The 16320-nt window shown below is 45.8% G+C and overlaps 2 protein-coding genes across 2 annotated transcripts; both read right to left on the bottom strand.

The window, feature by feature from the left end:
* On the bottom strand, window positions 3106-4783 carry LOC8062344 (U-box domain-containing protein 14). The gene has a single exon (XM_002459076.2). It carries the CDS (start codon window positions 4364-4366, stop codon window positions 3359-3361), a length of 1008 nt encoding a protein of 335 aa, XP_002459121.1. The 5' UTR covers window positions 4367-4783; the 3' UTR covers window positions 3106-3358.
* Window positions 9903-12554, bottom strand: LOC8062345. Its single transcript, XM_002459077.2, has one exon. It carries the CDS (start codon window positions 12004-12006, stop codon window positions 10423-10425), a length of 1584 nt encoding a protein of 527 aa, XP_002459122.1. The 5' UTR covers window positions 12007-12554; the 3' UTR covers window positions 9903-10422.

A 16320-nucleotide genomic window follows, 5' to 3' on the forward strand; every position in this document is an offset into this window, starting at 1 on the left:
TGCAACTTAATTGGTACGATGTTTCTTGATAGGTATATAAAACGCTACAAAGAAGTTTCAAAGATACTATTCGATATGAACGAGGAAACTTAGACCACATACAGTAGGGCAACTAACACTATGTTTATGTGGTTGCTTAAGCCATGCACTCTGCAATAATAAGGCACAATCAGCTATAATGCGTCCATCTTAAGTATAAGAGATCTTGATCTGTTCTAAGGCAAATTCGCCCTAAGTTTGATAGAATTTATAAAACCATATAAGTGTGGATGTGATATAGGCACGAGCCGGCCGGGATTATTCAGTTTGACCTGCCTCTTTTGAGGGGTTATTACAAAGAGAGATTCACTTCACCTGATCAGATACTCTCTTTTTTTAGGAACATGTGATCAGGTACTCCTTAATTTGCCCAATGGGTCACTAGCTAAACAAGCTGCAAGTTACTTTTCCTGAAAGACAACAGCCTGCAGTTCATTTATTTTTATAAATATAGTTAGTAGTATTGCTTTCGAGAGGGTTCAACTTACTGTACGAAGCCGCGATGGTCCTGTGTGCTATGTCATTATTTAACGTCTGTATATATGTATATATATGTGCTCGCCGACCTTAATTTGGCTAGGAATGCGTGCATGCATGTATCAGGGGCGCCTGTCTTTGATGCTCTCTCTCGGCCCATTCAGAAGAAAAAGGTGTTGTTCTCTATCGTTCTAGATCCATGCATCTCTCGTCGTCACTCCAGCCTCCAGCAGCAGCCCGGCCGGATGCAATGAACCATGGTCCATGGTTAGATATACAGCCTCCAGCAGCTAGCTAGCTTGCTACTACTGCAAGTGGTAACCCATTATATATATTATATTAATTAAGGGACTCTCAATAATTGTAGCAACAAGCATGCATTTGGGTTCTCGAGCAAGAGAAAATAAAGCTGCTAGTAGTAGGTCTCGCTGCTTTGATGTGCCATCAACTACACCAAGTTGTGCCATGCATGCGGCTCAAATTTATAACTACAGAAAAGTTGCTGGGGGTAAATTGTCCAGTATGATCGATGCGGTAGTCGGGTTGGAGATGACAGATGATGAAATGGTTGTCTGCACACAAGCATGGCTACAAGCAACAAAGCAATAGGAACATAAATAAATAAGTCAAAAATTGAGCTATCTAGCTTCTGATTTGCATGAAGATACGGATCGGAAATAGAGTAGCTTGTGAGAGAAGAGAGAACAAGGAGAAGTGAATCTGTCAAGACCTGGGCCGTGTTTAGTTCCTGAGTTAAAATTTTTTTTTGATACTGTAGCACTTTCGTTTGTTTGTGGAAATTATTATCCAATTATTGACTAACTAGGCTTAAAAGATTCGTCTCGTAAATTCCGACCAAACTGTGAAGTTAGTTTTTATTTTCGTCTATATTTAATACTTCACGCATGCGTTTAAAAATTCGATGTGACGAAGATTTTTGAAAATTTTTGGGTTTTTGGATGGAAGTAAACAAGGCCCTGGTGAGTCCGGTTTGACTCAAGCTTGCAATCTAATGCTCAAATGCGGTCGGACCAACGCCAAGCTTGTTGGTAAGGCTGTTCTACACTTAGAGTGCTTCAATTTCATTAGTGGTCCGAGTTTCAATTAAGTAGAACAACGTATTTTAGAGGGGTTTCGTTAGCTTGGGTTTTGCGGTTTATTATTAAGCCCATAGCAACGTACTGTGGTAAATGATTACTCTAGATGGTTAAACGGTTCAAGTTAATTTGAGCTAAAACTTTGTTGGTGGTTAGGGTCTCAGTGGATATTAATTGATTAGCAAAAGGGATAGAATATGTGGCTTTTCTATTTTACTGTCGTCATACATTTTGTTAAATGAATGTGGTTGTTCTATAGTCCAATTTTGTGAAAATGTTGTTCCTCCTGTAGTCCTCTAGGGAAAGCTATCTCCAAAACCCAATCATCATTTAGAGAGTCATTTGCATAAAAATCGTTTTCTATATTTTTTTTCACTCTCCAACTGTTTTGCTAAATTTCATGCGCACTCTAGAGAGTCATTCTTGTCTTCTATATTTGGCTGGCGAAAAATCCGAAATAGACAATGGCTATATTTAAATGACCATTTAGAGAAGTTATTGGAGGGTAAATTTTCATCAAAATCTTTATTCCTAGTATTTAGGAAGAATATAGAGAGTCTCTTGGAGATGCTCTTATAAGTTATAACCATTATTGATTATTGCAGCGAAAGTTTGTAGTGTAATGGTTGGTTTTAACATCCCAGAGTGATTGAGGAGGTTTTTCACATAAACCACTGTGTTAATTGTGAATGTGATTACTATTGTTCCGTTACTAATTCAGTGATAGACGTGACCTCTTTATCTCGAGGCCCAACCCAACTCAATCGTATGTTCACGTGAGTCTGGTTAACACCAGCGTTTTGCCCATTATGAGGTGAGATACAAATGGGCCGTATTTGGCAAAGATGCCTGTGATCCCGGGTTTTCCCGGCCCAGTCCAGCATAAGCGTCTGCCGACGCCGATGATGCCACCGCAGTGACAATTCCACAGCCACAGCCCACAGGGGTGACAAACTGCTCAGGTACACTGCATGTTCCCTCAAAAAAAAAAAAAAAGGTACTGCATGGGAGTGGGAGCTGACGAGATCGCTGAGAAAAATCTCGAGGGTTTGACCGTTGACGGGATCAATCCTAGGATCCTTCCTCGTATTGTGATCTCATTTTCAAAGATCACCCTAAATCTATTTTAAAAAAAAATTCTCTATCAAATTTTACGACATATACATGGGACAAAAATAAAAACGAATTACTCTGTAATTTACTAGACGAATCTTTTAAGCCTATTTAATTTATATTTGGATAATAATTATCAAACACAAACAAAAGTGCTACAGTATCAAAATTCAAAAACTTTTTGGAACTAAACAAGGCCAAAATCAAAGCACCAACAATTCTTGGTGCCATTCAACCTAAACAAAGCTAAAAATAGAGTAATTTTCAATTTGAATACGACCATACATTCTGTTTTCTTTTTTTTTCAAAAAGAGCTTGTGATTTGCATAAAGGGACCGAAAGAGAGAGAGGCAGAGAACGGAGATGATAATGGGCATGGTGAGGATCCAAAATTTTATGACTCGGTTTGAAGGTTTGAATGCAGGCGGAGTAGTTTGAGCAAATCTTGCACAAACTTGACGACACACAGTGCAGGCAGTATTCACATGAATCAACAAATGCATTAGACTATGTATATCTTTTTAGCCAATCTACACTAGAACTACAAACGATGCTATTGTTTTTTGTACAAAGAAGACTGGAAGAGGAAGTGCACGGTCATCAAAGCAAACTCAAACCAGATCAGCCTTTGACTAGCCGTGCGTGGACGCCGACGCCGGCGACGAGATGTACGGATCGGACTGGACGAGGCCGTCGAGGAAATCGGAGAGCCGGTGCTCGCGCCTCCTGGCGGCGGGACCGGCGCCCTCGAGCGCGCGCAGCAGCGCCTCGGCCTTGGCCTTCCCACGGGGGGTAGCGGCGCTATCCTCGGCGAACTCCCTTACGGTCTCCTCAGCACCCCCGACGGCAACCACCTCGGCCGCAGCCGCCTCGCCGCCAGCGACGACGAGGTTGAGCAGCGCGGCGGCGGCGTTCTCCCTTTGCCTGGGCGTGGCGGCGCCGCCCGGCTCGACGAAGTCGAGGAGGATGCGCACCCCGGACACCCAGCGGAACGCCTCGAGGCTCTCGGCGCACCCGGCCACCTGCGCGACGACGGCGGTGGCGTCCTCCACGATGCCGTTCCGCGCGTCCGTCATCACCAGCGCGAAGAGCGCCTGCACGACGCCCAGCGACACCAGCGTGGCGCGGCTGGGCGGGTAGAGCGCCACGCCGAAGAGCGCCTTGAGCGCGTCCTTGGTGGCGCGCGTGCTGGGCGGGGCGCGGAGCAGGGCCACCAGCGCCGACAGCAGCGGCCGGCGCGCGCACACCGCCGCGCGGTTCGCCTCCCCGCCGGCGCCGGCGCCGCCGCAGAGGAGGCTGTGGACCACGGCCGCCGCGTGGTGCGCGGCGTCGCCGGACCGCAGCGCGGACGTCAGCGCGTCCAGCACCCCCGGAGCCGACGCCACCTGGTCCCGCGCCGAGATGGAGATGTTGAGGAGCGCGGCCGCCGCGTCCACGGCCGCGGGCGACGCGTGCTGCAGCTGCGCGGCGAGGAGGGGCACCGCGCCGGCGTCCGCCAGCGGCGCACGGATCTCGGGGTCCGTCTTGGAGACGAGGCGGATCTCGGACACCGCCGCCGCCGCCGCTGCTCCGTCGAGCGTGGCGACGGCGCCGCGCAGGCGGCCCACCAGGACCCGTGCCGTGTGCGGCTTCACTTCCATCGCTGTCGGGAGGAGGATCGGGGGTTCGGAGGCGGTCGAGTTGCGTGCAGACAAGCGCGGCGGGGTTCTGTTTTGGAGGTGTCTGCCGGGAGCTTGGAGTTGAAGGCGGTTTTTGTTGGTTAGGTGGCGGGGCGGATCGAGGCAGGTGGAGCGGTGGAGGAGAGCGCACGCGGCACGCGGGAGGAAGGCGGCGATGGTCAGGATCGGATGCAGTGAACGGGACGTAATTCCCGCGCCCGCGCGTGTTGTTGAAGCTTTTTCGTTTTTCCCCCGCCCTGCTCCTTGAGCTTATTTTGCCAACAAACTCAGGTTATGTTATCGTCTTCAATGGTGGTAGGCTGGGTTACTCGTGGCGTTGAACGTTTCTACGGCATCTCAACTTTCGGGGCGCACGCCGTCATGTGTTCAAACCTCTTTTCCCGTTTCCCTTCCTTTTTGGCAAATGCTAAAAGATTTTTTTCTTGAATACGCAAGAGATATGCTCATTATTATATTAAGAAGAAATAGTTTACAGTGCACCAACGCGCAACAAGCGCGCTAGGTGATCAATAGCTGGACCGACCTAGCAAAGAGTTGAGTGGATCGAATGCTAAAGGATTTGATTCTTGGGAATTTTGTTTTTTTATGGGACGCATTTTGTTCCAAATAGTCGTGTAAAAGTACATCAAATGGGGGTATGTGTGGATATTTTCAGGGGACGGATAATCATCTGTTTGCTTCTGACGGCAGGTGGTTGGGAAATTTAAGAGCAGGGGATGTGGAGGCATCCAAATGTCAGGCCTTATTTAGTTGGCAAAATTTTGGTTTTTTTTTTTTGCTACGGTATCACTTTCGTTTTTATTTGACAAACATTGTCCAATTACGGAGTAACTAGACTCACAAGATTTATCTCACAAATTTCAGATAAACTGTGTAATTAGTTTTTATTTTTATCTTTATTTAATGCTCCATGCATGTAACCAAAGATTCGATTTGACAAAGAATCTTGAAAATGTTTACGAACTAAACAAGTCCTCACTTCACACGGCTGCTATCCTCCCTCCGCGCTGATCGCCGAGATTTCTCTCCTCATCAGTAGTCAGTACAGTAGTAGTTGGACCGCCCTAATCGTGACAAGGAAGCCGTCACTTGAGTACGCACTGTTGTACTTCGCGTCCTTCTCTGCGTGCTGCAACTGAAAGAGACAAAAGGAACATTAATGGGTAGTACTAGTACTACACAGTAAAGTGACTGTCGAGGTTAGCGTTGACAGTTGACTAAGGCGGGATAACAAGCCGAGCTGACTCGGCTCGGCTGATTCATTAGGATAACGAATTAGCTCGACTCGACTCGCTCATTATTTTAATAAGCTAGAATACCGGCTTAGCTCGTCTCGTTACGAGTTTAAGTTAGCTCGTTAAGCTCACGAATCAGATATAAAAGTACACAAAATATAATATTTACATTTATCTAAAGCTTAAAAATAGTAGTAATATAAAAATAATATAACCAATAGTTGAACAAAATATTCATATGAACTAATATATTAATTATTTGTAAAGTGTAAGACATTAAGTAATACAAAACTAATATAAATTATGATGATTTTTTGTCTAAAGTTATAGCTTATTTGGCTCACGAGCGGCTCGAGAGCTACCTCGAGTCAGCTCGTTATAGCTATCGAGCTAAAATCTTAGCTTGACTCGACTCGTTATGATAATGAGCCGAACCGAACTGAGTCGAGCAGACATAAGCCAAACGAGCTAAGTTTCGAGTTTTTCGATCAGTCTTGCTGCAGTGTGCTTCGATTTTTTATTTTTACCCGCTTGACCTTGGCGGCTCACCCTGATGTGGCCAGCTAGTTAAATTAACCGGCTGCTTCCAGGCTTTCACCTTAGGAGTAGCCTGGTTCTATTAAACCAAATCAATGCATGTATTTTGCGTTCTAAAGGTACTCCCAATGCAGAAACCATCATAGTTTCTATAGACATTAATTATAGTGTTACATAAGCATTTTGTTGATGTGGCAACGTAATTATTGAAGAGAGAGAGCAAAAATCATAGAAACTGGGTCTAACTTAGAAACCATGTCTACGCGAAATCCAAGACATAAAATGATATTATTAGTTGAGAATGGAGAGAGAATGAATATGATTAAAAAAACAAATTATTGTATAGAAACTATTCATTGGAAGCATAGTTTCTATACATAGTGTCTATAGAAATTAATAGATATAGAAACTACATGTAGTTTCTATAGCATTGTGAGTGCTCTAATAGTACTAATAAAATTCTAAAAAAGCAAAGATATAACATGGTATTCTGTGACGCTCACGTTTAGTTCAGTGGCCGAGTACGGGCAGGTTAATTAATTCTACAGTTGCCAAGATTACGCTGCCAGTCATCATTGCTGCTGATAGAATAATCCATCCATCCTCTCCCTGTCTCCCACTAATCGAATCGCGTTTTGTGCGCCAAGCCGTGGCGTGTTTACGTCGGCACCCGGGTCACTAAAGTCATGCGGATACTTTAATTTGACTACGGTAACAAAAGTTTCCATGGACGATTCCATACCTCGTGCTCGTTCACATGCATGGCCTTCTGGTAGCATTTGATATATACTAGTGCGTATTAGCACCCGCTTTTGTTTTTGCTTTTTTTTCGTCCATGGGCCATGGCTAGTTGGCGCGCTCCATACCTCGTCCGCTGTGATACCGATGTGTATATGGCGATCATGTCTGCCCGTCGAAAAAATGCCATTTAAATAAACAAACTTTGGTCATATCTTAAAACAAAAAAAAAGTCTATTTCATCGCTGCACTTATATTGTATCTGGCGATTGGCCCAGCTGAAGCATGAGCCCATCGCCTTGAACTGGAGGCCCTTTTAACGTTTCCGCCTGTATTGTCGCCTGCGGCCTGCTGCATTGGCGTTCCATCCGCGTTGCGCTCACCGCTCAGTGCCTTCGCCCTTCGGTAGCTTTTCGCGTCTCCAGCGGCACACTTGGGGTGTTTGCAATGCTTAAAAAACTCTGCTTCGCAGGAGCTTTTATAGCCCTGCTCTTTTTCTTAAACAAAGTACGTAGAGCTGAAATAATTTGGTTTAAAAATATAGAGCCAAGCATTTCCAAACATACTCTATGTATCGATGAATTTTTTACTCTTATGACCGTGTCTCAAATCCAGACAAGAAGATTAGGCCACGTCGTCCGTTAGTTATATGGACTGATCTACATGGTATGCCACATGCATGTATATACTGTAACTCCGGGATTCGGGCGCCCTTCTTCCATTGATGCACTTGAGACCATTCTTCCATTGATGCGCTCGAGACCACCTATGACGTCATCCACGACGGGGCCACAGTACGGCGAGATAAGACAGGAGTCAAATCTCCACGCCCACATCTACACCGTGCAGAGCACGACATGATAATCACTATGCTACCTACTCCCAGCGAGATCTGGGGGCGTTCAAACGTCAATACAGGGTCCTCTTACCATGTGCTCGTCTGAATCTAGGGCACGCTCTCCAACCAAGAGGAGCCTCGGGTCTCTACGTCGGTCAACGAATGGGGGGGTCGGCACGCCTGCTATAGGTACGAACGTCCTGTCCATAGGACAGACATGACTCGACATAACAGCTATAGGGACGGACACGCCTCGTACGACGACTACGACCAGCTACAACGCCAGGGGAATGAGAAGCCACTCCGCCACCGTACTACGCCATGCCTCGGCTCGGCTTCATGTTCTACAGTAGCAACACAACATGTACACATGTATCTCTTGCCTCCTTTTATAACTATAAAAGGATAGGGAGGGTCTCATTCCAGGCACGAGCAAGCAACACGCACGAGTTCACATACACTTGAGCACACACAACAAATTCGACAACATCACCACGTGAGATCTGGGAGCACATCTCTCTCCCTCTGCTTGTAACCCCTATTACGAGGACTTAATTAGGTGCAAGATAATACAAGGATTTCTTCTCCACTAGACGTAGGGCATTCTCGGTCCAAACCAGTATATCATCATCCGGATTGAGAGCATGCAGACATAAATTCACTAGCTGGTGGTAGGACCACGTGTCCAAACACCAGAAAAAAGATTTGTCTTGCAAACTATATATAAACTGTATAATTAGATATTTTTTATCTATATTTAATACTCTTTGTATGTGTCTAAAGATTCGATACGATGAGATGAAATTTTTTCTGTAGGAAACGGTTAGATTAGCGGATGTGGGAACCCTTCCTTAACCTAGCCGTGCAGTGCAACTATTCTGGGTCTGCATCAGTTGGGCCATGCGCTTCGTACTGGGCCCCAAGCTCGGAACCTCCACTTTCGGTGAGATGAATTGGAAAGGCCAGCAGGCATGCTACCTAGCAAACCCAGCTGGGCCGGCGGCTACAACTACAACTGCCGGCAGTTGTTATTGCGGTGTCCCGCTCGCGCAACAGGTGCCGCGCCCGCCCCGCAGCCCAAGCCCACTGACTTTGTACTTGCACTTTCGTACTCCGGCTGCTGTACGCATGACGCACACGCACTGTTCATCGCGCGTGATTGATTGAGCACTCATTCAAGTACTCCGTACCAGTGAACATTCCACTGCAATGCAATCTGCACCGCTGAAATCCAGGAAACAACGGTAGATGATGTTGCCAAGTCTCCGCAGTACGGCTAACGGGTACGGCGCGCGTCGGCATGCATGCACCACGTTGCCTAGCATGGTGGATTATGGACTACTACTACACAGTTGCCGCTTTAATATCAAGGCCCTGTTTACTTCCTGGAAAATTTTACAAAATATTTAAGATTCTTTCTCGTCACATTGAATTTTGCGGGGCATGCATAAAGTATTAAATATAAATAAAAAAATAACTAATTGTACAGTTCATATGTAATTTACGAGATAAATTTTTTGAGCCCAATTAATCTATGTTTAGACAATAATTGTTAAATACAAACGAAAATGCTACAATAATATTTTGCAAAAAAAATTGAGGAACTAAAAAAACCTTAGAAGAAGAAAAAAACCAGCTAGTTCTTTTAGTTCAGACATAGGTTAATTTATTCCTTTCCCGTATCTACTTTGTCATCTGTCTCATAAAATACAACATTTACATTTGTCCTACCATAAGTGAAAGCATTTAATATTTAATCAAATTTATAAAAAACATATCCATATTTACGATATCAAATCAATATCACTAGATACACCACGATGTATATTTTATTATTTACTTATTTGGTGTATACGTTGGCACCAGGTGGAGAAGACTAGAACTAATATGCTCTCTCCATCACAAGAAAGAAAAGAAATCACTTACCGAGGAGTCATCAAATAATCATAAGGTTGACTAAGTTTATATAAAAAATAGTATCAATACTTATATCTTTAAATAGTTTTTTTTCCCAAAATTATCCATATTTGATCAAACTTAATTTTGTCTGGTTTCTCATGAAACAAGGCTTCCAATCTTTTTGAGGCAGAGGTGTATGTATTCAGATTCAGTTGGGTCAGCAAAGCAAATATAAATATATAACACCATCTAAAAAAAATCAAAGCAACTCTATATAACTTCTGAGGTCAGTGTAGCATAGGGAATCACACCCACATGTACAGGTTCATGAAAAGAATTCCTAAACATAATACTCCCAAAAAAGTGAGTATGCATACATGCATGCAGGATGCAGATATAATCAAGATATGTTATTTATAATGTTGCAGATACAGTATGTGTCAACGGTGCATCGTCACACCATATGTGTGCGGACATTCGATCGGGTATGCTACCGTCACGTTAGCGGTCGTCGGCAATATTCCACGTATTTCCGACCCCGTCACGCACACGGCACACGACAAAAAGGACACAATAACACGAACGCCTCTTCTGTCCCATCCATCCAAAATGCACTACTACACGGTACCGTGACGATGCATTCATATGGTGACCAGAGCACAACACTTGTCAAGCTCCCGAGATGCCCTGCCACAGCCGGCCGGCCGCGGTGCGCTGCCGTCCGTAGTACGTACCTGTCACTAGCCGGCCATACCTGTCGCGGCCGGCCATCACCGTCTCTCCCGCCGGCGCCGCCGCTGCTGCAACGCGTGCGCGTGCATCCTCGCCAGCGTCCGGCGGAACCTAGCGAGGTCAAGGGTGACGTTCTGGCCGCCGAGGTAGACGCGCGCCACGAGGTCCCATCCCTGTTCCCGCATCGCCTTCTCCGGGTCGGCCAGCACCGCGTCGTCCGCCGCGTAGAGGCGCGCCAGCGAGCTCTCGCCGGCGCGCACCTCGTACTGCTCGTACTCCAGCCCCATCCGGGCGGCGGGGACACCGAAGTCCTCCTGCGCGATCGGGGACACCCCCAGCGGCGCGATCTGGGTCAGCGACGCGTGCCCCGGCCGCAGGAACAGGAACTTGGTCAGGTCCGCGCCGTGCACGCCCACCAGCGCGTCGCAGGCGCGCAGCGACGCGTACCACGTCGAGAGCGGCCGACCGTCCGCCGTCTCCAGGATTTCCACGTCGAACCCCACCGACGACGCCAGCCGCGCCACCGCCGCCTGGTTCTCGATCACCCGCGTCCCCTTGCGCGACACGATCCCCAGCCTTGGCCGCCGCCGCTGCTCTACTGTCGTCGTCGTCGTCGTCTCCCGTGGCGGCCTCTCGTACGCGTCGGCGAGCATCTGGTGGAAGTCAACGATGGTCTTGTTGTCCCGGAGCCTGGCGGAGTCTACGACGAGGATGCCGTGGTAGCGGGTCCCCACGATGGCGCCCGGGAAGCAGTGCGTGCGCGTGTCGTGGAGGAGGTCAACCACGTGGTGGTCGGAGAGGCCGGAGATGACCTCGCTGAACATGCCGGCCCACCAGGGGTTGTACGAGAGCACCCCGAGCACGACGCGCCGGCGGAGGTGCTGCACCGTCACCCACGACGGCAGGAACCCGTCGTTGAACGCGTGGAACAGGTTGCCGGTGTATCCCCCCGCGGACATGACGAGCAACGGCGCGTCGTGCTGGACGTCGCACCGGTGATCCTCCTCGGCTCCCCGCGGCGCCGCCACACGGAGCCGCACCTCGGGGACCTTGTCCATGATGAAGCTCTCCCACTTCCGCGGGTAGGGCCGCACCGTCTCCTCCTCCGACGTGCCGTTCAAAGCCTGATCATGCCGGTGCTGTTGCGGCGGGAACAGCAGGAGCGACAGCGACGCGGCGTCCGTGCGCACGTCGCCGGACATGAAGCACACGTCCGTGTGTACGCTCGAGCGGTCGCAGCAGATGGTGTTGTCGCGCATGGACGAGCACGGGGAGTGCACCTCGTTGTCAAGGACCACCTCATCATCACGGCCGTGTCCGCCGTCGCCTCCTCCTGCATTGCCGCCGCCAGAAACGCGCTGCTGCTGCTGCGGCGCCGGCACCGACGACGAAGAGGAAGAGGTCGTCGTGGGCGCGAGGAGCCCGACGTCGATGCTGTACCCGTACGGGCTGAGCACGAGGACACGCGGTGCGTAGAGGAGCACGCAGAGGACGACGGCGAGCACGAAGAAGAACTGCACGAACCCCCACCTTCCCGCCTTCTTGCCGCCGCCCGCCGCGACGACGTCGTTGTCCATGCCGGCGATGCCCTTCGAGACGGGCAGTTTCGCGGAGGCCGCCATGCCACGCTCCGCCGGCCGGTTGGTTTGGAATGGAACGGACGCGATCGAATGGGATGAGGTAGCTAGGTCGTTGTGGCCGGCATTTGTCTCACTCTTGCGTCGGGCCGGGGTTATAAGGACTTGGCGAGAGAGAAGATGATGGAGTCGTCGCGCAGGCACAGGGTAGGGACAGGGCGGCGCGGTCGCTGCCGAACGAAGAAGAGTCTGCGGATTGAGGAGGCCAAGGATTTCTATGCTATGGCCGCTAGCGTCAGTTTCAGGCAGCTTCTCTGCTGGCAGACGTGCGCCGTTTTGGCACCTGCAGCCGTGCCTCTTTCAGTCTAGTCTCCTGCGTGTAGAAAGCTACTAGCTTTATTTAATTTGACACGTCAATTAGGTTGTAGCGCGTGGATCAATTCAAGTCTTCCAGGTTCAGAAAAATGGTGTGTAGAATTATTCATTGCTGCTAGCTGTGGTATGGTATAAGCTATAGCACGCAGAGAGAATAGTTTGTAATACAGCAGATGCATGCATACTTGTTTATGGATGCATAGCTAGCTGGTAGAGTATGCGTCATTATCTTCCAGCACATGCATATATATATTTGTGTAAACTTGGTCAATAATTGATTTCTTCAATTAGCGCTTTTCCACATGTCACTGATTAGTACTAATAAAAATAATTTCATGCGGTCGCAATATATTCCCTTCCGGTCATGGGCATTTAGGGTCTCCATGCATATAACTAATAGTTACTCCAACCATTCCAAAATAAGTGACGGTTTTGACTTCTAGATTTCTTGTTTGACCATAAGTCTTATTCATTTTTTAAAAAAATATTATTTATTATTTATGACTTAATCATTAGAGATACTTTAATACTAAATTAATTATTTCATTATCTACACCAAAAAAATTGAATAAGTTGAATAATCAAACAAGAAGTTTAAAAGTTAAAAATATTACTTATTTTGGGACGGATGGAGTAGCGGCTAAGAATTACCTAAGATCAACTAATATATATTTTACCTACCACCAAACTACACAATTAACTACTAGCTGGTTTTTCCATGGTAAATCATATGGATCCAAACAGAACAAAGATAAAGTCTCTAATATTATATGTTGCTTTAATTTAAAAGATGTTATATTATAATATTTTATAAGATTTAGTTACCTGCTCCATGGAAGAATTTTTTTAAAAAAAATAGAAACAATCACATCCACGGTTTTATGTTTTCACATTTTAAAATATAATTTTTTTACTGATGGCCAGAATTTCTAAAGTTGGATCGAACCTGGTTGAGGAAAGTAGGTGTAGTCAGACTGTCACATGCTAATACGTAATAAATATTTTCTAAACTAGGTATATATGGTGACAAATAAGAAACAGTTGTCGGCTTTGTAGTACAGCTTGATTCAACAGTCCATGCCTTTTACTGAGAATGGGCAACCGTACCAAGAAATGAAATAGAGAGGTGAACTCATACTAGTATAGTATAGTACTGTCCGAGAGCACCAAACAAGACAAGAAGCAATTGGTCAGAGATGCACAAGAATAGTAGCACGAAGTATATAGAGCTACAAGTGCACAGTGTGGTTGGTGCTTGGTCCCTCTCGATCTATCAACAAGCTCATCTCTTCATACCTGCTCCTTTTCGTTCATTCCTCTTATTCATTCTTGAATGCGTTGTGTGGCTCCACTTATTGTAAGCTTCTGTATGGTCAGGATTCATAGTACATACATAATAGAAGCATTCTTGCTTAGCTTAGCTTGTACAATAACTAGGGCACATGTAGTGGTGAGTCGATCCATCATCTGAAAAAGCTGTTGTGCATGTGTAGGAGTCGTTTTTCTCAAACCGACTTATTGTTCTCCAATAGTTCTAGACCCACATTGACTTAGGTCCTGTTTAGTTCAGGGTTATAAACTTTAGTCTCTATCACATTGAATTTTTGAACACATACATGAAGTATTAAATATAGATTATTTACGAAACTAAAAACACAGCTAAGAGAATAATTTGCGAGATGATTTTTAAGTCTAATTAGTTCATGATTGGATATTAATTGCTATAGTTATAAATGTGTTACAATACGTATTAAACTTTAGTGCCTCCAACCAAACACCCCCTTTTCATCTTGAACAACGGCATGCAGGTAACTTTTTATTTACAAAGTAGCAAACCAATTTTTTGTAGTCGATTGCGGCCGAGTTGACTCCTCTCTCTCTCTCATCTATGAATTAGCCTTCTCCAGTAGTTAAGCCGACTCAAACTATTGTTACGTAATCGTTTTCCTTCATTCCCTCATTGGAGAAGCCCTATAGGTATCTTGATCGTGCGGTCTTAATTAGTTACGTTGCATGTATGCAAATCCACCGAATTGCATGGATATGGACCGAGGAGTCAAATGCATCTGAAAATAAACAATAAACTAGCTTGCAATGCAACAAAGTTCAAAGTTGGATCTTGAGTGTGGCCTTAGTTTGATATAACATGAATATTGGGTGTGAATGTAGAAGGCTAGTCTTAGCGGAGGTTTTATATCCCAGTTTCTAATATGTACATTCATATTTGAAGAGTTTTATCCCCATAAAACTCTCTCAACTCCCCTAAAACTTGTATCATCTTTCTCTTCAGCAATACAATGTCATGTCAGCATATATTTAATATCCATGTGAATCTCTCCTGAAACCTCCGTTGACATTAGCCTAAGCCGTGTAGAGCAGGTTGTGTTTTTTTTACTTGGTTGCTTTGAAGCGTTTTTGTACCTTTTTTTTATCACAGCGTTTTTGTACCTTTTATTGATACAAAATGACAAAAGAAAAATCTCTCAGTTCCTACTGATTGTTGCGTATTGGACAGAGACACAGTTCGGCCGAGTTACACAGACAGTAGAGTTTGGCATGCAAAACGATCGGCGCGTAGGAGTCATGCATTCCAGCAGCGCTAGCTACTCACACAATAATCGTTCCGATCGATAGACTTGGTTGCATTGGAAGTTCCAAATCCGAACTCCGAAGCAATAAAATACTCTGAGAGGTAGTAGGCGGCGATCGAACGAACTGTAACTAAAATAACTAACGACAGTACCTACTGCAGCAGACAATTGTCAAATCGGTAGCTCCCTCGCGTTCGCGTACGTCTCGGTCAATGCAAGCTAGTCACCGCGCGCTCGGTCGGTCTATATATCTAGCCGTCCATCGCGCGCGTGAGCGTGAAATCGATCGATCGATATGATCGACCGCACGCGCGGCGTCCGGATCCTCTGCTGGCTAGCTCAAAACCGCGATACCGGCGCGCGCGTCGATAGATTGACCAAAGCAATGCATTGCATGCAACGCACGTACGTCACGGCAGGCTCGGTCTGGCGGCCGGACCCAACAGACCCAACCAGTACTGCACCGCTCGCTGCTCCCAGCAGGAGCAGCCTCCCACTCATCAATTTCGACCAAAAAATTTTGTAAAATAGGTACCGTAGCACTTTCGTTTGTTCGTAACAAATATTGTCCAATTATGTACTAACTAGGCTTAAAAGATTCATCTCATCAATTCCGACCAAACTATGTAATTAGTTTTTATTTTCGTCTATATTTAATACTCCATACATGCGTCTAAAGATTCGATGTGACGGAAAATCTGAAAAATTTTGCAAACTTTTTTAGAAACTAAACAAGGCCCCAGTCCCAGGCAAATTGATCTCCTCCATCGCCTGGGCTGGGCTGGGCATGCTCCTCGTTGCTTCGCCGGCGAGACACGTACGGTGCGTTCGCCGCCCTCGTGGTAGCTGGTCGGTCGATCTGCTGGCGCCCCGGCGCGCGGCCGCGCCTGATTGCATGCATTGTTTTTTTTCTTTGAGGAATATAGATTGCATGCATTATTGTTGTCTCACGACTCTTCGATCGATTATTCGATTCGCATTGTATCGCTCGCATCGCATGCAGCCGGTGGTTGCAGGGGGCGTTGCGTGCGTAGCGTAGTCCGTGAACGAACAAAATTGACTACGTACTATATATATATATATATATATATATATATATATATATATATATATATATATATATATATATATATATATATATATATATATGCCACATCCTTTTCTTGATAATCATAGTCGTATCTCTGTTCTAAACTATAAGTTAATTTATTTTTTTACATAGTCAAAACGTCTTAAGTTTATCAAATTATATAGTGAATTGTAGATATTATTATGACATCAAATAGTTATATATGCTACAAAAAGTATAATAAACGAGGAATCTAATAATATTTATTTAGTTTTATAAATATTATTATTTTATTATATTAATTTGATTAAGCTTGAGAGATTT

The sequence above is a fragment of the Sorghum bicolor genome, chromosome 3 (genome assembly GCF_000003195.3).
Source record: "Sorghum bicolor cultivar BTx623 chromosome 3, Sorghum_bicolor_NCBIv3, whole genome shotgun sequence".
Taxonomy (NCBI): domain Eukaryota; kingdom Viridiplantae; phylum Streptophyta; class Magnoliopsida; order Poales; family Poaceae; genus Sorghum; species Sorghum bicolor.